Source organism: Pygocentrus nattereri, chromosome 8 (assembly GCF_015220715.1).
Source record: "Pygocentrus nattereri isolate fPygNat1 chromosome 8, fPygNat1.pri, whole genome shotgun sequence".
Classification (NCBI taxonomy): domain Eukaryota; kingdom Metazoa; phylum Chordata; class Actinopteri; order Characiformes; family Serrasalmidae; genus Pygocentrus; species Pygocentrus nattereri.
Window position 1 is genome coordinate 11211393 of NC_051218.1, and position 26083 is coordinate 11237475.

Sequence of the window (26083 nt, forward strand, 5' to 3'; positions counted from 1 at the left end):
GCTTTTCATATTTAGCATGATTTTTCTGTCTTGATTTCTATTTTTCATATTTCCTTCATTATCATAAAAAACTGTTTTGTCCAGCGGTTTCATCCAGTAAACTGGCAAAACTCCTTTTGAACTGTTGGGTTTTTTACACCACAATGGACAATTTTTCCATTTTCACAGTCTTACCCAAACTACTGAGGAGCATTTTAATAACTTCTTGGACTTTTTCAAAACAAAAATAGACACAATCCATTCTAATCTTGCTATCACCACGTCTTCACTTGTGCAAAACTCTTACACACTGGAGGTTTCCAAACCCCTTAAGTGTTTTCCAGAAGTCTCACAACAAATGGTTGAAGACATCATCAGGAAGATGAAACCCTCCACCTATGCTCTGGACCCCTTTCCAACTGCTTTAGTAAAAGCAACACTGGTATCATAAGTCCTATGATCACAACAGTCATAAATCATTCTTTCCGAGGTGGCCATGTTCCATCTTCACTATTTTGCTAATTATAGGCCTATCTCCAATCTTCCTTTCATTTCTAAGGTATTGAAAAACATAGTTTCCACTCACCTTCAGGATCACCTTAAACACAACAACTATTTTAGCAGAACTTTTTAGCAGATTCTTAATTAACTTGATTGGTTTTATGCTGTTTTATACTGGTGATTTTACTTTGTAGCACTTGAGATTTGTTTCAAATGTAAAGTTTTATATATGTAAAGCATTATAAATAAAATGCATTATTATTGTACACTGAGCACCAACTCGATATTAGATGTCTCTACTCTTTACTATGCACTGCCACTTACACATCCATCAATATTGCATATTGCACTGCCACTGTTTTTACACCCATACTATTAATATATATTACTGTTTACAGTGTATAGTCACAGTTCATCCACTGGACTGCTTCGTCACCTGCATATTTATGTGATTTTACTTATTGTTGTACTGCACAGCATATTTTATGGTTGTTTTATTGTATTTTATCATTTATCTTTGATTCTTCTATTTATGCATCTGTATAACAGTGAATGAGAATAATTTTACTCTTTACTTTGTGCTGTTGTAATAGATGACTTTCACTCTGGGATTAATAAAGTGATCTCTCTATCTATCTATCTTTAGCCACACTGCAATGCTGTTATTATAACCAGAAGGGGGAGCTCTAAGATTACAATAGCACACTGCACTGTTCCGCAGTGACTGTCAGACTTTGATCTGCCAGATCATTATTTTGGAATTATTTTGCTTTCTAAATCATTGGGAATGCTATTTTTCACAGTGTCTCATTTACTTAGACCAGAGATACAGTGCCACATCACAAAACAAGACAAACATTAAATAACCACATGGTCTAGGGATTGCATTTTTCAAATGTTTACAGTTTATTTGTTGTATCAGGAAAAGGATTGAAGGAAAGGCAATTCTACCCTGATCACCCTGTGTCTGAAATCAGGTATGCTAATATTTTGGTTTGTAGAAATAACTAGTTGAACCGTAAAAAGCACACAATGAGAGCAATGCTGCCATATCAGCTGTCAAAGACTTAAAACTAACTGGGTAATTAAGTCAACCTGCACTACTCCTGCTAAACAGCTCTATTTTCATGTAACAGTAGTTTCTCAGAATTGAGAAGTCATTATAAGAGGACATTCAGCCATTCGTCTCAAACTGGAACTTCCTACAGAGATAACAATGCTTTTGAAAACAAAGAAAATGGTTCTATGCAAGCCTTGGGCAGCCAAGAAAACTGTTTAAAACTATTTTTGTTGGTGCCAACTAGTTAAACACTATATGATAATAAATAACACACAAACATAAATACAGTAAAAATAACTAGATTTTTTTTTTGTTTTTGTATCTTGGTTTGAAGAAGAGAGACAAAAACACAGGTTTGGCTCCTGAATCCTGACTTCTCACAGTGCTCCAGGCGCTGCATGGATTTATTATATTTCATTTAATTGAATGAAGGACTGTTTAGACGAAGTAGGTGTTGGATGGTAACTGTAAATTCGTTCTGAATGAGAGCTTTGGAAATGGTTAATCTTACACACAGAACAATCACAATGTATTGATCATTTATCTGTATTTATGCTAAAGTTGTTGGGTTTTTTTGAACAAAGAAATACTTACTGCCCAGATAAACAGGTTAATAATACCATTTCCACAGACCCCTATTGCTTTTGCGCAGTTCTGTATATAAATTAAAATCCAAACTTACATTTTTCTGTTGTGAAAATGCATATCTACTGTTTATTTGCTGAATTTGAACATACTGGGGGAAAAATAAAACTTCAAATATTTGTGTGGCATTAACAAAAGTTGTGACATATTTCATAAGATTTTTATGGTTTGTTTTTCCTGATATGTTGAACTTAGCAAATAAATAGAAAAACTGCACTGCCATATTTAACATAGTGTTATCTAAAGAGAACGCGTTAAATACGACTGCCCACCTACCAACAGTGGGTTCCAAAACTCAAACCACTACTGAAAATGCTTCTATTTTGCATTCTTTGTAATATATAACAAAGTTCTTCATTACAAATTCGATGATCAGAATAACAATTTGACTGTAGAATCTTGAAAATTTTAATATTCATTTCAGAATGTTTTTTTTTCTGTTGTTGGGGACTTCACAAGTTCATGCAAAGGCCTCTGATGAGTAGATCAAATCCACCTGAGAATCATCTGAACTCCTGCTTCAATGGAAGGGATAGAAAAAAAATTAACCTTTTTGTACAAAGGTCTTAACATCAATGTCACAATTTTGCTTAAATTAGAATAATGACCTAGAAATAGTGCAGAATCGTTTTGCTTCATTTTACCTATCATGCCTTTTTTTCTTTTCTGTTGTTTTTTTCAGGTTTACAGACAAAAAACCCAGATTTTCAATGTGGACCCCACTGTAAATACAGCTAAATAAACACAGCAAGTGTACAGATACATAACAATTAGAACGTAAATGTCTAAATGATGTCTTGACTTGCACAGTTTCTGAAAACTACACTAAATAATAATCAATTAGTAGTTGGGCCAAAACTGACTCAAAACCTCTCAATGAGCCTTTCAAATAAAAATATTAATCTCTTTCTGTCCTCCATGAGCCCAGTGTCCATGTCGATTTGTCCAGTGTCGTTTCTGCCAAGCACCATAGCTGTGAATCTGTCTTTCTCTCTTTGCAGTGCAGCTCTGTCCCGCTCCAGCACTGCTCTGTCTTTTTCAATCCTTGCTCGCTCTTGTTCCAGCGCAGCTCTGTCCCGGTCTAACGCTGCTCTGTCCTTCTCTAACCGCACTCGTTCTCTCTGGAGTGCTACGTTTTCCCTCTCTGCCAAATCCCGCTCTTTCTCCAGAATCACTCTCTCTCTGTCCACCTCTGCATGCTCCTTCTCAACGAGCCATCTTTCTCTTTTCAGGCTGGCCTTTTCAGCGTCCAGGTCAACTGAGAAGTGGTCAGTTTCTGGGTCTTTTGCATCTGCTTGTTTGTTCTGCGTTGCTGTTTCTGCTGTAACTCTTTCATCTCCCAATACAGGCTCACTTCCCCCTTTGACCTCAATCATTGAAGTCGTCAGGAGCTCTAAAATGTCTCCTCCCACCTGCATCTGACACACCCTCTTGCAGGGCTGTGGTGTGCACACGTTATCATCATCGCCCACTGATGATGTCAGTTGGAGAGCCTCACTCGCCGTGGACTCTCGTTCCACAGCCTTCTCCATCAGATGAAACCATTGCCAGGAGTTTGGATTCACTGTTTCTACGTCTGTTCCCAGCGATCTGATCTCCTTAATACAAAAGAAAAGAAAAAATAAAAATAAGACGTGCCAGCACGCATTTAAAAATACATCAATTTCAAGTTGGTGATGTAACAGCACTGATTTTGATTAGAATAAATTCTCTTATTATTCTTTTATGTAAAATAAAAAAGGCCTGGTGTGTTGTTTTATTATCTGTATTGCACTACTGTTCTAACAGTTCCTCCAGTCATATTTGTGGAGTCAGTGAGTTTGGAAAAAAAATTAAATATTACCTAAATATAAAAATGAAACTGAACAGAAGTGAATTAAGAATGCACAATTAGTGATGCTCTGACATTTCAGCCACTGAAACATTTGGACAGAAAAGTGGCACTATTTTTGGCAAAATAGTGGCCAAAAAAGATTAAATTAAAAAGTTTTTTAAATCTAACATTTAACATGTATACATTTGAATGGTAATGAAACTGAGAAAGAGTGATTCTATGTGAATCACTATTTAAGTGAATACTTTAATAGAAATCACAGTAACTCTATGTAACAACAAACAACTTTTGGTAACAAACTTGTTTCCTCTTGTTTTGAAAGCTGTTACTGAAGACATGGATTCTAAAGCAATGCACTAATAGCACCCCTTGCTGGAGAAACTTCAGACTACTAGACGGGAGTTCCAAAGCCGCACTCACACACTTCACATGCAACAAAAGTAGGTGTTTTCCATCATTATAGCAGAGGTGCACTGGATTTCAGTTGTAGAAGCTTTAAGAATACCACGAACTATAGCATTTTATAATTATACAACTTTTAATATATAATATTTAGCAAGATTAAAAGTTTAAAATAAAATTCATCGTCTAACTCTGTATCAATTCTCTTTCCCAACATGCCGTTTAACACCTTTAAAGCAATATGATGTTAATTCAGCCAAGTATGTCTACAAATTTAGTTTTTCCTGCACACCACTATGCATGTGATATATGATAAAATTGCATTACATAGTGCAATGAAATGAAAAACGATAAATTATGATTAAAACAACGTCTCTGAATAGTAGTGCAAAGAGTACAGGTTTTGTTTGTTTTTGTGTAAACTCACATTTGCTTTATGCACAGGAGAGCAGGGCTTGAATGCAGTTCAGTCAGCTCCATATTTTAGAAGAAAAATTAAAGCATAATATTCAACATACCTGATATTTCCTTTTTAAATTAGACCACTTCTTTTTAGCTTTGGCAGCAGTCCAGTCTCCATCCAATGTTGATAGTGTTTCTCGTATAAATCTCCTAGAAAACAAATACATATAAATATTCACACCTTAAATTATTTTATAGTGCAATTTTGATGATCAATTAAACGGGAACCTATATGATATTTTCATGTTCATCTGATCAATTGAGCCAAAATTATTCCTATACCTTAGCATAACAAAGAAGCAGAAAAAAGGTAAAAGAAATATGGCTTGAATGTACAGTAATGTACTTTATAAATGGGATTGGCAAGTTACATGACAACATTCAAGGTATCGGATTATTCACTGTTAACATCATACAAACTATGCAGCCTATGCTATATCAATAAAACAAAGGTTAAACGTTGATGAACGAGGGTAACAAATATACAGTACAGAAGTAACGAAAAAACTAAACGATTCTTACTCCCAACCATTTCTGGCTGACGATTTCTTCCCAGAGAACAGAAAGTGATGTCCCATGCGCCATTTTATCAGCTGTTCTGTGTCGTGGTCAGTCCCTAGAACAAAAAGCAATGGTCTTAAACTTGGTCTTTGAAAACATCTTTCATGTCACAGGAAAAAATCAGATGGGTATACTTTTTTCTGCATATTCCATATATAAGTGTAATATGTCAGAGACCCTGCATGGGTTTCTTTTACTGGAACACAAGGAGCACAAAATATTCCAGAATAATGAACACATGCAATGCTACATGCAGGTGGCAATGAACAAAAACTTTAGTAAGATCTCTTACAAAATTATCTGTAGCATAAGAAACTATAAGGTTTGTACAGTGCTGTACACTATCTGTGATATTCTATATTGCAGGAGGGTTAAGCTCCACCAGTAAAGGACCATATAAAAAAAATAATCAAATCTGTAGTCTAGAGGAAAAGGAGTTGACCTCATGTTTCATTAATGTTGTGCTATGATCTGAACTGGCCACTGTTTATTCAAAATATGCACAATATTCAACAGTAAAATAGAGACACTTGTAGTAGATCTTGAAACACTTGAAATATTCAAAATGTAAACCCACCTATTTGCTTTAGACACATGACATCCTATCTTTGCTACAAGTTCATTAAAATGAAGGCTCATTTTCTAAATTGCTGAGCTGATATCAAGTGTTTGTGCTGGTTAAACTGCAGCTGAAAGGCATTTGGTGATATGACTGGTGTGGAAGTGCACAGAATTGTGTAGAAATGAGATGCAACCGCAGTCCAGCAGATTGTTGTTGGGGCAGAAGAATGGGAGCACATTATGTTGCAGTGCATGCTGGGGACTGTAGTTCCGCACATTGTGAAAGAGGCTAATCTTAATAGAAAATTAAAATACTTTTGTGGGTCGTTTAGGATTGTGTGGCGAGCCTAATCTGGTCCACGGGCCTTGTGTTTGACATCAGAGAACTATAGTAACTTAAACTGTCTTCATTTACTTATTTGTTCGCTTCAGTTGTAGTGTATATAACTAGTACACAGCAAGCAGTAAACAAGAATATAGCGCACTGTCATAATCCTGAGCAGAGCCCTGTGTGCAGCTTGGATAGGTTAACTAGCTAGCTGGTATGCTAACAGCTAGCGTGAACGAGGGGGTTAAAGAAATAAACAAAACCATAAACACTCACATTTTCCGTCACTGACATAAATCCCTGCTGATTCCTCCATGGTTTGGGCAGTGAAAGTCGCACAACAAGGAGTTTTTGAGCAGAGCGCTAAAGTTATAAATATCTAGCTAAAGTTGGCTGAGATGTTCAGGACTTACTACAATGTTTTGGACTGGAAGAGCATCGGTGGCGTTTTAGCACCTCCTATCGAGCTGGAGGAGAAAGAGAAACAGGAGAATTCACAGCCTAAAGTCAGCCTACACACCAGAGACGTTCAGATCTCACGGATTAAAAAAAAAAAAACACAACAACTTAGTAACATAGTGTTTTCTCACAATAATTTTGCGTTCCCTCACAATAGTTTTGCGCTCTTTTGCATGGGAACACAAAACGTTTGTGAAGGAATGCAAATATTTGACAATGGTACACAGCTAAATTTTGCAGGTAACACAATGTTCTTGTAATTCTTTTCTCCAAAGGCCCTTTACGGGCTCTGTAGAATCTTGCTGACCCCTGAAGTGCCATAGCAAAAAGGAAATTGCAACAACATTGTGTTCTCTTGCAAACATTTTGTTTTCCCTTGTTGCAAAATGCATTGTATTTGCAACAGAATCCTTGCAAGAGAACACAAAAGAATGCGTCTTGGATTTTGCAATCAATGTAATAATTGTTAACTGAACTGTAAATGTGATCACATTTCTGCCACCAAATATGACCCTAACATGCTACAGCATATCACAGGGTCTTAGTGTTCCAGCCCTAAAACTACTATCAACTCCTTTTCACTCAGCACATTTCCCAGACAAGGACTAGGCCTAGGCAAGGGGTCAGTGCGTCAACCTTCAGGATTAAACGGTGAATTATACATTAATTTCAGAGTTTCATTTCAATTATTGTCAAAAGTATGTTAAAACAATAAGCAGAGCTTTATTTTACTAATTTAACAATTAGTTTAATTTTACCTAATAATCTAATTCGGCTGTGGAGCCGCAACACGGCAAAAAAAGTTGCCAACCCCTGGCCTAGGCCTTCTGAATGCACATTGTGCTCTGAATGGAGATTTTCCAAGGAAAAGGAATTGTAGTCCAGGACTGGGCTTAGTCCCTGCCTGGGAAACTGACCTGAAGTTGTCCAGGTGGAACCAAAATGATCTGTCATTTTTTGTTAGTTTTTCAATTCAACACATCCGCCGTTACACCACTTATCATTTATCATGGTGGTGATAGGAACCAGGGGTTAAGTCTACAACACAAACACAGCCATTCTACTTACTACCCAAAACCACCAGTGAACCAGTGAAAAAAAGATTTTCGTTAGGTACCTCTTTGTACCCCTACACAATGAATGTGTTGCAAAAATATATTTTAGGTAAAAATATTATCATAAAACAATCATAAAACACAGTCTTAGACATCTGCCAGCATTATTATGACCATCTTGTGTTCTAACTTTCCAGGATGTAACTTTTAAAGGCATTACATGCTTTGGACGTCTGGTTCCTATCACCACTATTGTGAACAATTCTGACTTGGTAAGTTTCTCTAGAACAGAGAATCTCACATCAAACCACTCTGAATTACTTTGTTTACATCTCAGCCATTTAATTATGCAGCACTTTTGAAAAATCAAAGACCTGTTTGGAATTTATTATATTAACTACTAAAAAGTATTTTTCAAAGGGTGTACTATCTTCTATATATGTGCATAAACAAATAACATGCCCTAAGGCTATCCCAACCAATATAGTACTTTAGTACTTTCCCCATAAACAAAAAAACAAACACTGAACATGGATTATCAAAAGGAAACCACCACAGAACTTTATATATTGAGTGAAAATATTTTATTTAAAATAACGTTCTTCTAATTTGTGCATAAATCAAAAAATACTAAACACAAAGTCTATTTTAACCAATATAGTTTTTTTTCTACACAAACTTCAACAAAGTGAAGAATCAACAAGGCATCAATGTTGTCATTCATCTTTCAATACAAATTATGTTCATTTAACAGAGTCGGCTTTAAAAACAGTCAAATGTCCCTGACATGGTTTTACCATGTGATTTACAGGTAGAGGCAAAACTGAATGCAAACTCTATGATGAATTACGTTGCACATCAGAAAAGAACACAAGTCAATTTTTGGCCTGATATAGGCTGGAAATATACATTCTAGTTTGAATAGTAATTGGTGTCACTTTAAAGTCATGAATCATCGATTAATCAATTCTACACAGTTTGCCCCTTATTCTAAATGTTATCGAGCAGCCGAGACATGCTTGGTGTCCTAAGTTTGCTTCCTTAGTTTTACACTTCAGTTACTAAGCCAGGGGTTGGCAACCCAAATGTTGAGAAGAACCATTTTGTCCTTTCAACAAAAATCGATCCACCTTGGGAGCCACAATATTTTACATCCATTTCATTGAAGTAATGTTTTACGATCTTGGCTCAAAATATGTCTTAATATGTGCTGGCTAATACTATACATAAAAACGCAGACTTACTTTGCTCTGCTTTAAGCTCAGCTTTTCTCACATCTCCGGCAGGAAACTTTTCCGCAAAAGTAGAATTATGGTGTCATAGAGGGGACGGAAGTAAAAATAAAAATTAATTTAAGTGAACATATTGCAATTCATAAACATTTTCTTTTTTACTTCAGTCCCCTCCAGGGCCCCCATGTAGAATAGTTTCTTGTAAAATGTCTCTCAATGTTCAACTTTTTTTAAGAGGCTGAAATCAGCTTCTCATTCACCAGCTTCTTGTTTGAATTATCCTGTTCAACTTTAAATGGTGATTGAGGTGCCAGAATGAAACTGCTGCACCATTTAAGGTGGAACAGGAAAAGTCGAAAAAGAAACTGACTTCAGCGTTGCAACTTTTTATCATTTGACAGTTTCCCGTTGCAGATTAAACATATCAGGAAACCAGCTTGAGCAATTATAAATGCAAATAAGAATATTTGTCTCCAAATGATCAATGTTTATTTTAAATCTTTATATTTGCCGTTTCTTTAGTTACTAACTAGCTAGGCCAGATTTTATCATTTTATTTTTTACCTAAATCTAATTCTGCTGTGGACCCGAAGCAGGGCAGTAAAAGAGCATACCTCTGTAGCTCACTTCTGTTATAGGCAAATGTACTAGAAATCTATATCACCCAATATCTTTTAAGCCTTACATAATTTGTTAGCTACACTAGCCTCATATATCTCCAATGCAAAACTAAAGAAGCAAACTTGTCTTGCACATGATGCAAATCTGATTTATATCTGGACATTTGTCTAAGCCTAGGCTTGATTTGGTACAGATTCAATTCACTTGAGTGAAAAAAGGCAGGTTATAAAATAATTCTGAAGTGAACAGGTTTAAACCACTGAAGCTCATTTCTCTTCAAAATTTATCAATAAGTCGTTCAATTAAGAGAATTAATTTCTCTCTGTTCTTCTCATGTGGGGTGTCTAGAGAAGAGTTTTTCCCTTGCAATGAGGCATTCAGACTCTCTCTGTCTCTCACAAGCGCTGCCTTGTCCCTCTCTAATGCAGCCCTGTCCTTTTCTAACTGGGCTCTATCCTGGTCCAGCGACGCTCTGTCCCTGTCCACTGCAGCCCTGTCCTTCTCTAACTGTACCCTGTCTCTCTGAAGCGCTATCTTTTCCCTCTCTGCCAGATCCCTCTCTCTCTCTAACACCAGTCTCTCTCGTTCCAGCTCCGCATGCTCCTTCTCAAGAAGCTGCCACTCTCTGGTCAGTTTGACTTTCTCAATGTTCAGGCCGGACAGCTTTGTAGGGGTCTCATCACCCAGCAGTCTCTCTTGATTCAGTGGAGTGGATCCTGAATCAGGGGCCCCTGATATACCTTCGTCATCCACCAGCAGTTCTAAAATATCACCTCCTACTTTGACCTGACATATCCTCTTGCTGGCCTGTGGTCCACAGTCATCGTCACTCACAGAGGATGACAATGAGCGGTAGCTCGTCTCAGTTATCTCCTCCTTTAAGGCTTCGTCCAGCATCTTAAACCATCTCCAATGGGACGTCCTCGCTGCCTCCTCCATGCCAGGGGGAGGAAATTTTATTTCCTTGGAATACAAAATTGAAAAACGGTTATGTTCATTTGATTTGTTCGGTTATATTAAATTCTCAGAAGTGCTATTACAGGTATTTCTATAGCATTACTATAAGAAATTTATAGTTAATTCATAAACTTACTACAGTTTACCTCAGGATCAAGTATTATAAATTGGAAAAAGACAACATTAAAAGTATGGCATAGGTGGGAATGATATATATTATTATAAAAGTAATATGTCCAACCCAACCTTGTACTTCATCTTTAAGTTTTCCCATTTCTTGGCAATCTGGTCAACTGTTACTTTGTCCTCCAAACCCAACTCCCTGAGAATTGCACTAAAGCAAAGCAAAAAATCATTCACACTGGAATCTAGTTATAATCATAACTCGGTGTTTCTGGCTGGTTAAGTTACCTCCAAGCTGTTTTAGCCGCGTTTCTCCTCCTGGTAAAAAGGGCCGCGTTCGTTGTTCGCAGGCGAATCAGGTTCTTGATATCCTCGTCAGTCACTACATAGCAACAAAAGAGGCTAGTTAGCATGCTAGCTTATTCAAACAGTGATGGACTTACTACTGGAGAACTTTAGCCAGTTGAACGAGCCACTCTGGACGCCCAGTCCACGGATACTCACGTTTATACGTATATGAAGCGCTGGCCATGATTTATCCGTGAGTATTTAATCATAAAGGAAAAAGACATCGAGCTAGGGCTCTTGAAAATAGTGCGCTTACGCTGTTTCCCTACAGCAAAAATGGCGTCGCCCTCACTCCGCCTTCAACAAAGCAAACCTAGCGAGTGCCCTAGCCACGCAGCGTTCAACGTACCGCCGGGTTTTACCCTCCGACAGGGCGGAGTGCGCTGGAAGAGGCATCGACTTCACCTAAATAACGTGTATTGAAGAAAAACAGCTACCAAGGAAACTCGATTAGGAATAGAAAAAAAGAGTATCCGTTAACAAAACAAACAACAACAACAACAACAACCAAAATCGGCCTAATATATTATATTATATTATATTATATTATATTATATTATATTATATTATATTATATTATATTATATTATATTACTATGTATGCAAGAGTTGATTATTTCTTCAGTGTCCAAAAAAGTATATCCATTTTTTTTTCAATTTTTATTTTTCTACATAATTTGAGTACAGCAGCTGCCCTGTAAAAATTCTCATCCAGAATTACTCAAAACAAACAAACAAATAAACAAAACATCTCATTACATCAACTTACATTAAAGTAAATAATTTTTACCTTCTAAATTTGCCATTTAAAAAAAAAAAAGATATAAATATAAATGTAACAATTGTATAACTTTATCTGAACAACAATGATTTACACGTTTGGAGTCTGAAGTTTGTTCTTTAGTTTCTCGTTGTAGCTATGAGGCTAATGTAGCTAACCAGTGATGGAAGACATGTAGTTAATGATGCTCATTACATGTGTGAATGTTGAATCCTGAGAATCCCCTCTTTCAGCAGACCCTTTACTTTGAGGACTGTGGAACTGGAGGTTTGATGACAGTCCACAGATTGTCTAAATTTCAGCGTAAACAAAACCATTAAGATGCAAACCAAGTCACGGTTTGATGTGAAATGCATCGTTCTAGATGCACAGTCAGAATTGTTAGCAGTAGTGGTGATAGGAACCAGATTTCGAGCGCCACCTCACAGAAATGTTCGTGAAACAGTTAAGATAACACTGCCAGACACTGAGATACTGTTTAACGATAGTTTTAAGATAAAGTTTTGGCCATAAAATGCAGGGCATTATAAGGCCAAATAGTCCCAAAAGAAATCTTAGTTTTTCAGTTTTACCACAATTGAGCCAGCATCAACATTATATGAAAACTCAGAAGACACGTGTAGGTTCACTAGTGGGTTTGGATATTAAATAAATTAGCTATATTTGTGTTGTAGACATTGTGACTCATGGTGACTGTACTATGCAGAAATTTTCAAAAATTGGTGAAATTCCCCTTTAAAGCTGGTTTGGAGTTTATCTTTACAAAGCAGAACTTCAGCAGAGCATCAGCTAAAGGTCTGGGCTGCCCAGTCACTGCTGTTCCACATCTAGGCAGCCATGATCGAAACAGATTAATCTAATAATTCCGTTTAATACTATTTCTCCTAAGGAATTTTAGAAGAATCACAAGTCATAAAAGCACAATTTTAACAACAAAATGATCTTTTGGGATTTTGTGAGTGTTGGGACATCATTTATCTCTGTGCATTACTCTTATGCTCTAATACAGCATCTCCACAGCTAAGACCTTATCACCTTATATTCATATGGTCACGTGGAAGGTTAATTCAACACCAAGCTTGATACTAATGATGTAAATTAAAGATTCTCAAAATTAAAATGCCATGTATTATGCAGGATAAACCATAAATAAAGGCCTAGCACATTGGAGTAAGTGCCCTAAAACAAGCTTCCTCAGTAGGGCGTAAGAGAGAAGACAAACACTTTATAGGGAGTGAGTGAACTTGTGAACCTTTCAAGGTCAAAAGCTGAGATGGAAAAGTACCAGCATGCGCTTGGCACAATGTTTTTTTAAAAAAAAGATTCAGACTAGACTTGGAGATAATGGTTCACACAAGACCCTATTTGATAGACATATGAAGGTCAATTTGGATATAATGGTGGTTTTGTGAAACCAGGAGATGACAAAAAAGAGGTGGGGCGATGTCACCCCACCTTCACTGAGGGTATAAAACATGTGTACAAACTCTGTATATTCGGGAGTGTCATCCAACGGCCTTTGGAAAACATTCTCCATGCTCAAGAAATAAAGGACCTGCACTTCTGAATTCTGAAGAGTCTTCTCGTATTTCTTAGTTCAATTCTTTTTATTTTCTTTCAACAAACAAATTGAATTCGTTGTATTTTACAAACCATAGATAGAACTTAGGCATGGTGGTCAAACAAGTGTCGAGCCACGACATTTAATGGTGGCCCGTATGGGGACGTAAAGAGACCCCCCCCCCCCGATTGGCGATATCAGCAGCGTCAGGGTGTAGCATTCATTTTGTGGACGAGAGAAAACAATGCTCATTGCACGTGCACCCTATATTGAGGTAAGCAGAGCCTTTTTTCATATAAATTCTGCATATTGATGGGTCTTGAGTCTCTCCACCACAAAGATTGAAATGCAATGTGTTTGAAAGCTATGTACTGGTATGATTAAAAATGATGATGATTGATTATGCATAACTAAACAGAAGACTCGTTGGAAGCAGAACTGCATGATAAAAATGTACAAAAAAAGGAGTAATAGTTGAGAAAACCCAGTCAGATAGAAAAAGTCCATCCATCCATCCATCCATTTTCCAAGCCGCTTCTCCGTCAGGGTCGCGGGGGGGTGCTGGAGCCTATCCCAGCAGTCTTCGGGCGAAAGGCACGATACACCCTGGACAGGTCGCCAGTCCATCACAGGGCAGACACACAGACACAGACAGTCACTCACACACTCACACCAAGGGGCAATTTAGCATGTCCAATTGGCCTGACTGCATGTCTTTGGACTGTGGGAGGAAACCGGAGAACCCGGAGGAAACCCACGCAGACACGGGGAGAACATGCAAACTCCACACAGAGAGGAACCTGGTCACCCGGCCGGGGAATCGAACCCAGGCCCTCCTCGCTGTGAGGCGACAGCGCTACCCACCACGCCACCGCCAGAAAAAGTCTAAAAATAAAAACAAGTCTGATGGTCTTGGTGAACCTCTTGACTGAACTTACATAACTGCAGTGTGTGAGGAAAGGGTAGGTTACAGTGTGAGAACTAGGACAAGGGCTCAGTCTAATAAACATTTGTGTTGTGTGTAATAGAAAACTACCAGAAAACCCAGGCTGTATAAAAAGTAAGGATAAAAAAGAGCTCAGTGAAACAAAGATAAAGTGCACAAGAGTAAAGAGAAACAGAAAAAAGTGAAAAAGCGCTGAAAGATAAATGTTGTTTGTCTTGTTTGTCATTTGTCTAATATGTGGCCACAACAAAAGACTAGTCAAGTATGAGTAACAATGTAGGAAATTGTAAGATTGGCCTTAGAAAAAAGGGAGGTTTTCTGGGAGAAAGGGAGAGCTACCTCGCTCCTAGTTGAAAGACTTAACCCATTTGGACTAGGCTATGATCATGAACTGCCAAAACAAAAGAATGTGACGCTCAAAAAGTTGGTAGTAACTACACTGGAATGAGGGGGCAGTGTTTAACCCTAGACCAACCCACAGACATGCATCCCCTGGAATGTATCATGTGGAGGTAGTGAGATAAAGATGTGAGGTGAAAGGACTGGATAGGACTTGACTGTAGCATGACTGGTAGTATTTAGAATATACACACTTAGTAAAATCTGGAAAGTTAAAATTCACAAGAAAATAATATATTTTGTGTTTAGCAGACTTGTGTGTTCACAGGAGAGATAAGTAAAGCTGAGCAGGGGTGTGGCAGACAAGGAGGACGATACCAGCACACTCAGGAGAAAGAGAGAGGGGAGGGGTCACAAGAAGCAGACTGAGGGAAGTGCCTTCGCCTGCTCTCACACACATACAGGCTACACTGATCATAGAAACACATTCACACCCATAGAGCAGTCATAGTACAGCCAAGTCATAAACTAAAATAGTGAATGAAATAAAACAAATTTTGCCATTGGATCATACGTGCAAAAATTGCAAACATCATGGCTGACAGCGGCCAGAAAATCAATTGGCTAGATGCACTACCGTTAGCCCTAATGAGCATGAGAATGTCAACCAACAGGACCACTCACCTGACTCCTCACGAAATGTTAACGGGTCGTCCCATGCCAGTAACTTACTTGCGTGGACCTACCCATGGAACAAACCTTGAACAATTGCAAAGTGAACTGCAAGAGTATGTCAAATGTCTGACAAAAATCCACAAAGAAATCTTCACCCAGGTGAAAGGTGCCAGCAAGGGGAGAACCTCCACCATCGACGACGAACGTCTGAAGGAAGTGCTTCCTGGCGACTACGTTTACGTCAAGACCTTTAAGAGAGGCTGGAGTGAACCAAGACATGAAGGACCATTTGAGGTGATCCTAGCTACGCCCACAGCTGTCAAGTAAAGGGTCGTAAGGTTTGGATACATCTTAACCACTGTTCCAGAGCTCCAGATCTGCTGAGACCTGTGACATCAGCGGGACCAGATCAGCAGCAGCCACACATCGCTGAAGACTCAGGAGCAGGGGACCAGGCAGTAGCAGGACCGAGTGGTGTTTCACGGCCAATCACAAGTAGCATCACCAGAGCAACACCACCAGACGATGATGACTCTGAGTAACGTAAGTTAAGAGTCTGGCCTACAGTTGGTAAACAGCCCTCCAGACCGACTATTTTCCTGTCTCAGAATTGAGGTGTGAGCCTAGCGCCGCCACTACAGAGCAGGTATTTACACTATTGAATACAATCACAGATTGAACAAGTGACTTTGACCTAACACCGAACAAACTGACAAAATGTCAGCTTGGCACCCATTCCGACATCCAGGACTCTGTGGACTGAGAGGTACCACATGTGTGTTAATGTTATTGTCTGTCATCATTATGATTACACACATGTAGGGATTGCCAATAGATGTACACGTAAGATAAATGCCACAGGGTGGGAATTAAATAATGACATACAGTTGCTAGGCATAGATTTAACTGAAGGGACAGTTCCAATAGCTGACATGTTTTGGGTTTGTGCAGATGGTAAACAACTGTCACAATTTCTAGCTCCTACATGGAAGGAATGTTGTGCTCCAATCACACTTTCTGGCAAAGTTGTGCTTCTGCCCATGGACATTCCTTTAGCTCGAGGTAAAAGGGATGTATCCTCAAATTGGCTCAAGGACAAGCACACAGTTTTGGAAAAACCTGCTCTTACATACTCCAGTGTTCCAACTGATATTCCACTTGAACATTTGGCAATGTCTCATAGCAGTATTGAAAATCGGGTTGCATTCCTTCCATGGTTTCAAAATGATAAGAATACTCAGTGGATCAACTACATTTGGTACAACCAACAAAGATTTATGAATTACACAATTGCTGCCTTGGAAGTATTGGGACAACAACTAGATGCTACGTCCAGAATGGCAATGCAAAACAGGTTTGCTTTTGATTTCATGAGAGCCCCAGATGATGGTGTGTGTGTTTTGTTTGGTGATGAGTGTTGTACATACATTCCAATGCATACAGCAGAAGAGGGTAATTTCACAAAAATTATGAGACAACTAAAAGATTTAAGAGATGAGCATATATCCAACACAAAAGGACAGGCCCCTGGGGAGGGATGGTTTAATTGGATATTTTCAGGTCAATGGAAAGCTATTTTAATTAGGCTAGGGATGGTATTGTTGATTTTCCTTGTGATTTTGTGTGTGTTGGGTTGTTGTGTGGCACCATTCGTTCGCAGCATGGTGGAAAAAATCTTTTCCAACCTTAGTGGACAGTACACTATGATCCATGCCGAACTGCCTCTGGAACTACCTGAGACTGTTCGTTTGACCTGTCGCGTTCAACCTGTCATCCATAGCGACCCATCTTAACTGACCAAAGTGATGTGCTGGTAACCTCTCCCTTGTGCCAGCAACGTGCCCATCTACGTGGTGTAATATCACAATGGGCAGAAGAGGACAATGCCTGGACAAATCAACTATGGACAATCATTTAATCATGACCTTATCTTACTCACATGTTACTCATATGTTATCCGCATGTATTCATTTTCATGTTATTCAATATGTTATCCATATGTATTCATTTTCATCCATGCATGTTTTGTTTTGTTTTTTAGAAACAAGGGTTGTTAAGCTTTGCTGAACTATTTACAACATATACATATGTACTTGTAGAGATCTGTGTTGGATGATAGATGATAGGAAGCCCTATTTTGCTTTAATTGGCATATTGTTGTTTGACACTAAAAGACTGGTTTCGGGTGTGAAGAAAAGGCTACAGGCCCGAGCAGTTTGACATGAGCATGTGAGCTCGGGTGACTGACAATTCAGCTGAAGCATGCCATCTGCCCCTGAGAATGGTTTGAGTTCTGTGTATGCTATCCTTGTGAGGAGTAGCGTAGAACGAGTGTTTGGTTAAAGCGCATGCTGTGCCGGTCACCCTCCTGACTGACTCTTTAAGTCACCCAGGACAGGATGTCCTTCACCAGCAATTCCAAATTTCCAGACTTGGGAATGTAGATGTATTTGGGAGGAATGATGTAAGATGTAGTAAACTGTATTTAGAAACAGACACATTTATCAACAGAAGCATTTATCCAAGAATCACAAACAGAAACATTTAATCACTTGATAGCTATTATAAGCATATAGAAACACAGAAGATATATGGTTCGCGACTATTTGTCGCGAAAGGGGGGAATGATGTAAATTAAAGATTCTCAAAATTAAAATGCCATGTATTATGCAGGATAAACCATAAATAAAGGCCTAGCACATTGGAGTAAGTGCCCTAAAACAAGCTTCCTCAGTAGGGCGTAAGAGAGAAGACAAACACTTTATAGGGAGTGAGTGAACTTGTGAACCTTTCAAGGTCAAAAGCCGAGATGGAAAAGTACCAGCATGTGCTTGGCACAATGTTTTTTAAAAAAAAGGATTCAGACTAGACTTGGAGATAATGGTTCACACAAGACCCTATTTGATAGACATATGAAGGTCAATTTGGATATAATGGTGGTTTTGTGAAACCAGGAGATGACAAAAAAGAGGTGGGGCGATGTCACCCCACCTTCACCGAGGGTATAAAACATGTGTACAAACTCTGTATATTCAGGAGTGTCATCCAACGGCCTTTGGAAAACATTCTCCATGCTCAAGAAATAAAGGACCTGTGCTTCTGAATTCTGAAGAGTCTTCTTGTATTTCTTAGTTCGTTCGATTCTTTTTATTTTCTTTCAACAAACAAATTGAATTCGTTTTATTTTACAAACCATAGATAGAACTTAGGCATGGTGGTCAAACAAGCGTCGAGCCACGACACTAATGTGCTGAAAACCGTTTTAGTTCAGGTTTTAGGGCTGCTTTTTATAGTTCTATAATTATGACTAACTTTTTCAATTACTTTTGAAGTCTCAGACTGATCGAACCACTTGACCTTATTATGTGTCCTTATGCTATAAATAATAGAGTGGAACTTTTACCCCTGCTAATGAAGAAGCAGTCAAGAGGTCAAGCCCAGGAGATCTTGCACGACTCAAGTGATGTGTTAAAGCAACAGATGAAGTTCAGGCTGCTATATTTCTGTTTTTAAAGCATGTAACATCTTTGTCCATTTTTCTAGATGACAGCATGTCATACAGGGTTAGAAACCATATGACCAAGTTAGATAGAATTAATCAAATATGTGACATAGTTTGAGGCGAGTGTGTGATGATTTAGGCCTGGAGTTCTCAATTCTGGTCCTTCAGGATTCTGTGCACATTTTTGTATGCTTTCATGCTAACTGGTGGCTTGAAGCTTCAATTACTTGTTGGTAACATTGGAAAAAAAAACATGTATTTTTGGTATCCCCAGTTGGCTGGCTACTCCAGCATTGGCATTTGCTACAGCGCCACCCTGAGGCAAACCAGAGCTGCATCACTAGCTGATTAACAGTATCAAAGACAGGTGCCCAGCGTTTCATGTGTGAAGCAAGATAAACAGTGACCTTTCCCTGAATATGTTACCCTCACAGATGACTTAGCAACATAATAACAAAATTTTCAGGGACCCAGCAGAATTTTGATTGAGGGGGGCCCAAGAGGTTAATTAGGGGATCTTGGACCCCCCCAGGACCCCCTGGATTTGACATCTTGGCTACATTAGCATTGATGCAGTGCAAATCTAAATATGTAAGGGGGGGGGGGGCGGGGTTTAGGGGTAAATTGTATAAAATTGATTTTGGAAACACATGCATATTAAAAATATTCTGAGTTAAAGGGCCCATATTCTACTTTTTGCTTGTATTTTTTGTTTGTTTGTTTTGTTCCTATGCCTTTGAGACTGTCTTATGGAAATAATCTCTTTTCTGTTTTCCTTATACTGTGCCTCATCCAAAAAGCCCTCAGAGGTGAAACACTCCTTAGAACGTCAGTATGAATGTGCAGGGCCAAACAACATGAGTCGCTTCGTGTGACATCACAGAAACAATTCATTCAAAATAAATTGTTTTTTGCAGTTTAGTTGTCATATAAGGACTGTGTGGGCTGGAGTGAATGGTACATTTTGAAACTTTGGCAGTGTTTACATATTACTTCACACTTCTTTACTTAAAAAAGTGAGTGAAAATTGGCTTTGATGTGCTCATTTAATATAGGGCAAACAGAACTTTTGTTCATAAGGAAAGCTTTTTGCCTTTTTTACTGAAGGCATTTGTTGCTTAGCAGCGCATTTGCCTGGGCATTTTGGATTAAAAAAAAACATTTTATATTTGGGATAAGGGTTGGGATCCACTTTTTATTATTATGATATGCTTTTTTATTATACTGTTCGTTCTAGGGGCTAATCTGTGTGCATATGTCCTTAAAAGCACTGATGCTGTTTTCCTCTTCAATTATTAAGCTTCTTCAGCTGCTTTAAGCCATTGAGAAGAAGATTAGTGAGGTTATTTTGTGTCAGTGTGTGCGCATGTGAGTGTGTGTGTGCGCCACACGCAATTTTCCGTGTGTGTGTGTGTGTATGTGTGTGTGTGTCAGAGTGAATGTGGGGGTGGGGCTGGGGGGTGGTCTCTGTCTCCTATTCTGTTCTGCCTGAAAGAGAATGTGTGTATAAAGAGACTTGGCAGAATGGAACAGCATCTGGAATGGTGCATACCGTCCTGCTATCCTTCAGAGGCTGATCGATCTTCGTGGAATTACACTAAGTTATTTATTGAGTACTACAATGGGTATAGCATGGTGCATGTGGATTACAGAGTGGTTCATTTTAGCATTATTATACGTTTCACAGTCTGATTGGTTGATGAACATCCTACTCATGCTGTTCTTTGTGATAGCTGCGATTTTTTTTACATTAACTGTATCATCCCAGTGAGCGACGACTGCTAAGCTGCAGCTAATCCTTGTTATGTTTCCAGTTTGGCACAGGAAAAAGATACATTAGATCTATAAGTTAATATTTGAGCTGCAGGCTGTTTGGTCAGATTCAGAAGAAGAGTGTGACAACAGGACTAAATCAAATACCGAATGTCGTGGCTCTTACATAGGCTTTTTCAGTCACGAGCTGTGATGGTGGAATGACTAAAAAAATGGAATTAGCTTCAACAAACAAGATGGACTAAGAAATGCTTTACAGATCAATTGAAAAAGCTGAGCTGAACCTGATATTGTAACAATTGTATAAAAGGTAGCTACTTTATTGGGCGGAAGGAACTGCCAATACTAAAGCGCATTTGATACAATATTTGGGGTTTTTTAAATTTGCTTTGTTGTGTAGAGGCAATAGAACACTCTGTGTTGTGACTTATCACAGACAACATCATGGCTGATCTGCTGTATTCACTTTCGGCTCATGCCTGCAACTGGAACACCCTCTATCATGCAGCTAATTGGCATAGTCTGATTGGTTGGGAAGCTCCTAATCCTAATGCTATTGTTTTTTTTTTCACAATAACTGTTTTTTACTAAGTAACAATGCAGCTCACTGGAAAACATTTCAGTTTTAGCATATACAAAGACAAAAAATAGAGACATTAGATAACTTGTGTATAATATTTGAGCTGATGTAGAATGAGAGCAGGATCACATATTATTCTGAACCTGTCATTGTTTCTAAAGCTTTTTTGTCAGCAGCTGTGATGGCAGAACAACTTAACAACTGCTTGTAGGAAAAAAGAAAATCAAAACCCCTGTTTGACTGCAAAAGACCTTCAGAAGGTTTAAGCAGATTCTGAAGTGGTGGTGCACTGTTGTACTGTGCTGTTACACCTGCACAATCATTACCATCCAAAGAAAAGCTTTTTTCTGCATCCTCATCAACAAATGTCAGAAGTTGGCAAGGAAACATCTAAACAAGCCTTATACATTTCAGAAACAAGTCCTGTGGACTGGTGAAGCTAAAAGTTTCTTTCTAGCCATAATGAGCAAAGATATAGTTGGAGGAAAAGGGTGCAGATTTTCATGAAATAAACACCTCTCCAACTGTTAAGCATAGGAGTGGCTCAATCGAGTGGCTCTTGTTGCAGGGGAACATTTCACTGGTAGATGGAAGAATGTTTTTAATTAAACACCAGTATATATACTAAGGTCCATTTTTGACATCTGCGTGGTTTTCTGTACCACAACGTCATAGTTACTTTTTTCCAACCATTTTCCAACCTCTCTTTATCCCTTAGAATTAAACAAGCTGTTTCTGTTACTGTACCTTTAGGAATTATATATGTAAATGAGTTCTATTCTGATTGGTTGCTCTGTATTGTGCCTCGGTCAAAACGCAGTCCTGGAACACTCCTTATAATGTCAATGTGAATGGGAGGGGCTAAACATCTGTAGGCTGGCTCCCTAGATATTTGTAAATAAATTAATTTTAATGACAATTTAAATCAGACAGTTTTTTTCAGCTTTCCATATATGGACTGTGTGGACTGGATAGTAAAGGGTATGTTTTGAAATTTTAAAGCTGTGCTATGAAAAAAAAATTAGTCAGGAGGAAAAAACATGCTAAAATATGATATATGTGTGTGTGTGTGTGTGTGTGTGTGTGTGTGTGTGTGAGTGTGTGCGTGTGTGTGTTTGCTGCGAGCCTCCCTGTAAAGCCTGAAGTAGTAGTTTAAAAGTAAGAACGGTCAGATCAGCTTTCATGGGAGTGTTTCAGACCACATGATACATCTTAAAGTTTAAATAGGCCCAAAAACAATGTCTGGCTCGATGTTTAGGTTTCTAACAGAAAATCAACATCATACTAATGAAAATATGATGACAATAGTAGATAATTCAGAAGACTCATGCCTCACCAAGTTTTGACTGAGTTCTCTTTGAATACTCTTATAAATGTTGCAGTCAGATTCATCTGCCTGAGAAAGGGGTCTGAAGCATAACCGATGCTACAAAATATTCTTGCATGCAATTACACATATTCACCAGAGAGGTCTCCAAATCCCTACAACTTATATAGTATAGCTTTAACAATGTTTACATATTACATTAAACTCTTTTACATTCAAAATTGCAAATTCAGTTTTCTACGAAATGAACCTTTAATGAGCAGCATTGATGGACATTCAGTAGTATGTTGAAAGTGATATAAGCAGCTTGTGCCTCAACTTACTGTGAAAGCAGTAAGTATCTTTAGAAAGATAAAGAGATTTACTGATGATGTGTCCTCTTGACTATTTGTGAATCAAAGGGTAATCTGTATAATAAAATGGTGGTCACATTTTGTTGTTATCATAATCTCATGACCTTGCAGATTCCAAAAGCATTTCTATTTGCTTATGAAATAAAGACCTCAGAATTCCGATGTGTGCAAGTGCAATCTCATCCATTCAAATCTAATTTTCTTAATGGAAATGTGGTTGATTCCCACAGAAGGAGTGCTACTGCCTCTGCATGGTTTACACTGTAATCTTGCTCTGTGCGAGTGTGTGTTTCTGTCTAATCTCTCTCTGTGTCCTCAGTGTGTGAGTGTGTGTTTATCTGTGTCTCAATAATCTTGCTGTGTCTGTGCAGCTCTATGTTGATAATCCTGTGATGTGTGTGTTTTTATGACTGTTTGTCTCTGCTGTAATCCAGCGAGTGTGAGCGTTTGTTCATGTGAGTGATTGTGAACGTGAAATTCTTCATGCTCGGAGTGTTTAATACCATTGTACGCCGTATGCTTGCACTAACGCACATATGGGTGTGCCTGTGGTGCAACATCATTCTTCGTTGTCATGGTGAGAAGATATGGGGGGGGTGGGCATTCAGGCCTGAATAGGAGAAATCACTGCACTTCCTGTCTAAAAAGGGGCTGAGGGAGCATAGGAGTGGAAGAGGAAGTCCCCAGTATAAACCCCAAGTTCCAGTATTTTTAGAAAACAAGTTCCTGTTCCCAGATCTGTAGCAACTTACCAGCAAGAAGAGTCAGCTTGCTTATGTCTGCTATCTGGAGCTATAATGCTGGGTGATATAATGGCTCCAAAAAAGTAATTGTGCCATACCTAACCTGCAGGATATCTAGTGGCCATTCAGCAGGCGCAATGGAAATTGACTTGGATATTATTGATACATTTACTGAAGTAAAATATTTGATTTTGTAACTCAACTCATTACCAGATTTATAAGGACACTCTCACTCTCTCTACACTCTCTGTGTGACTCTGTGTTGAGCTGCCAATGAGCAATGAGGGGTGAAATGGGTCAGAACCCCTTGCTGTAAAAACAATTCATGCCTCTCCACAAAGATGGCTGTGAAATGTAATTTTAATGTATCTTTTAATGTATTTGCTTTTGATAAATAGGTGACAATTAATTCTTTACAACAATCTCTTGCAAAATTGGGCAAGTTTTCAGGTGTACAGTTTTTCAGAGGTATTCAGGACATAGTCACTGTTGCTAGGCTATGAAGGACCAACTGGGTGAAACAAGCTGCTAAAGCACCACCCTGAAGCAGACCAGTGCAGCATCACTAGTTAGGTAGGAATACTAAAGATAGAAGCTCGCAGACTGTAGGTACTTTTAAAAAGTGATGGTTCTTCTTTAGTAAAGAAATTTGTTCTATATAGAACCATGACCACTCAAAGTATGCTTTGCAAGATAAAAGGGTTATTTGCATTGTGAAAGGGTACTTCAGATTTGTGGAGAATGTGCTGTAGATGGTTCTTTAGAGAAGCTTTTTAAAAAGGGTTCTATATAGCACCAAAAATAATTCTTTAGAACCATTTTGCCAACTGTGGACTTAGACCTCCGCAGTTAATCCATCCTTACAGTGAAATACTCACATGCATGCACACTAGTGAACAGTGAGCGCACTTGCCCGGAGCGGTGGGCAGCCCTATCCACGGGACACGGGGAGCAATTGGGGTTAGGTGCCTTGCTCAAGGGCACCTCAGTCACAGACTGTCAGCTGAGGGCATTGAACCGGTGACCTTCCAATCACAAGGGCTGGTTCCCTAACTTCCAGCCCACAACTGCCCTTTTATGTCACATGCTATAGAACCCTTTTTAGAACTATATAAACCATATTCTCCATCAATCTGAAGAACGCTTTAATGATGCAAAGAACCCTTTAATCATGCAAAAACCCTTGAAGAACCCACACACAATTTTCTAAGCTGCTTCTCCTTCAGGGTCGTGGGAGGAGCTGGAGCCTATCTCAGCTGTCCCATTGGACAGAAGGCAGGAAACACCCTGGACAGGTCACCAGTCCATCGCAAGGCAGACATACATACACATTCACTCACACCTAGGGGCAACGTAGCATGTCAAAATGTATGCCTAACCACACATCTTTGGACTGTGGGAGGAAATCTACACAGACATGAGGAGAACATGCAAACTCCACACAGAAAGGACACTGGTCACCCAGCCAGGGAATTAAACCCAGGCCCTTCTTTCTGTGAGGCGACAGCGCTACCTACCTACTGATTGGCCCCTCCCAGTCTGGTCCATGTACTTTTTGTTTACATTTTGATCTTCCATGTGCATTTGTTTTGGTTTCCTAGTCCGTCCCCTTGTTTTGGTTACTCCGCCCCGATTGTCTCCACCCGTGTTTCCACCTGTGTCTTATGATCCCTTGTTGGCCCTGTTGTATTTAGCCCTGTGTTTGCCCTTTGTCTTGACTGCTCTTTGTCTGAACTGTCTGGATTGTTGATGTATTGTATTCTCGTGGTGTTTGGTGTTTGATTCAGTGTTCATTTCGTCATGTCTGTCCCTCCTGCTCTCCGTGTTGGATGTTTTACCCTGGACAGGCTTGACTATGAGCCTAGATTTGCCCTTAATAAATGTTGCTTACCTCAGCACATGTGTCCACCTCCTCACTCCCAACAGTTACACCGTCCAATTTTTCCCTAATGAATTGCATACCTTTATAATAAGTTTATTTTCAGGGACCTCCAGGACCCCTGTATTTCTCACCTTATATATCAAATCAAATTTATTTGTATAGCACTTTTTACAACGGATGTTGTCACAAAGCAGCTTTACAGAATTTCGGAAAAGACAAAGTTTTAACAGGACTGTAAGAATGCACAATATATATACAACTGTGACCATTTAAACACAATAAAACCATGTCTATAAGTGTGATGTGGAAACCACTTGTGGTTTTGTAGGTCATGCAAATATATTTCATTAACATTATTATAACATTAAGAAAAATTAATGAACTGAAGGACCTACTCCAACAATCAGAAATGACTCTGTAAAAGAAATCAAAAATGTATTAATTTCTCAGTGTTTGCCACAAATTTTCTACAACTAAGTCACAAAAAACTGAA

General features: G+C 38.7%; 2 protein-coding genes across 3 annotated transcripts; both read right to left on the reverse strand.

Annotated features, from left to right (window-relative positions):
- Positions 1-1362: 1362 nt before the first annotated feature.
- On the reverse strand, positions 1363-6832 carry zgc:113426 (uncharacterized protein LOC562128 homolog). 2 transcript variants are annotated; one of them, XM_017690244.2, is made up of 4 exons: positions 6610-6832; positions 5413-5499; positions 4940-5033; positions 1363-3783 (listed from the first exon to the last, which is right to left on the reverse strand). In XM_017690244.2, the coding sequence occupies exons 2-4, from the start codon at positions 5466-5468 to the stop codon at positions 3049-3051; spliced, it is 885 nt and encodes a 294-aa protein (XP_017545733.1). In that variant the 5' UTR covers positions 5469-5499; positions 6610-6832; the 3' UTR covers positions 1363-3048. The 2 variants fall into 2 exon arrangements, with proteins under 2 accessions (XP_017545733.1, XP_017545732.1); XM_017690243.2 differs by having other exon boundaries at positions 5406-5499; positions 6610-6828.
- Positions 6833-8408: 1576 nt separating this feature from the next.
- Positions 8409-11430, reverse strand: zgc:171459 (uncharacterized protein LOC562056 homolog). The gene is made up of 4 exons (XM_017689690.2): positions 11285-11430; positions 11069-11162; positions 10904-10991; positions 8409-10663 (listed from the first exon to the last, which is right to left on the reverse strand). Exons 1-4 carry the CDS (start codon positions 11310-11312, stop codon positions 9977-9979), a joined length of 897 nt encoding a protein of 298 aa, XP_017545179.1. The 5' UTR covers positions 11313-11430; the 3' UTR covers positions 8409-9976.
- Positions 11431-26083: the final 14653 nt, after the last annotated feature.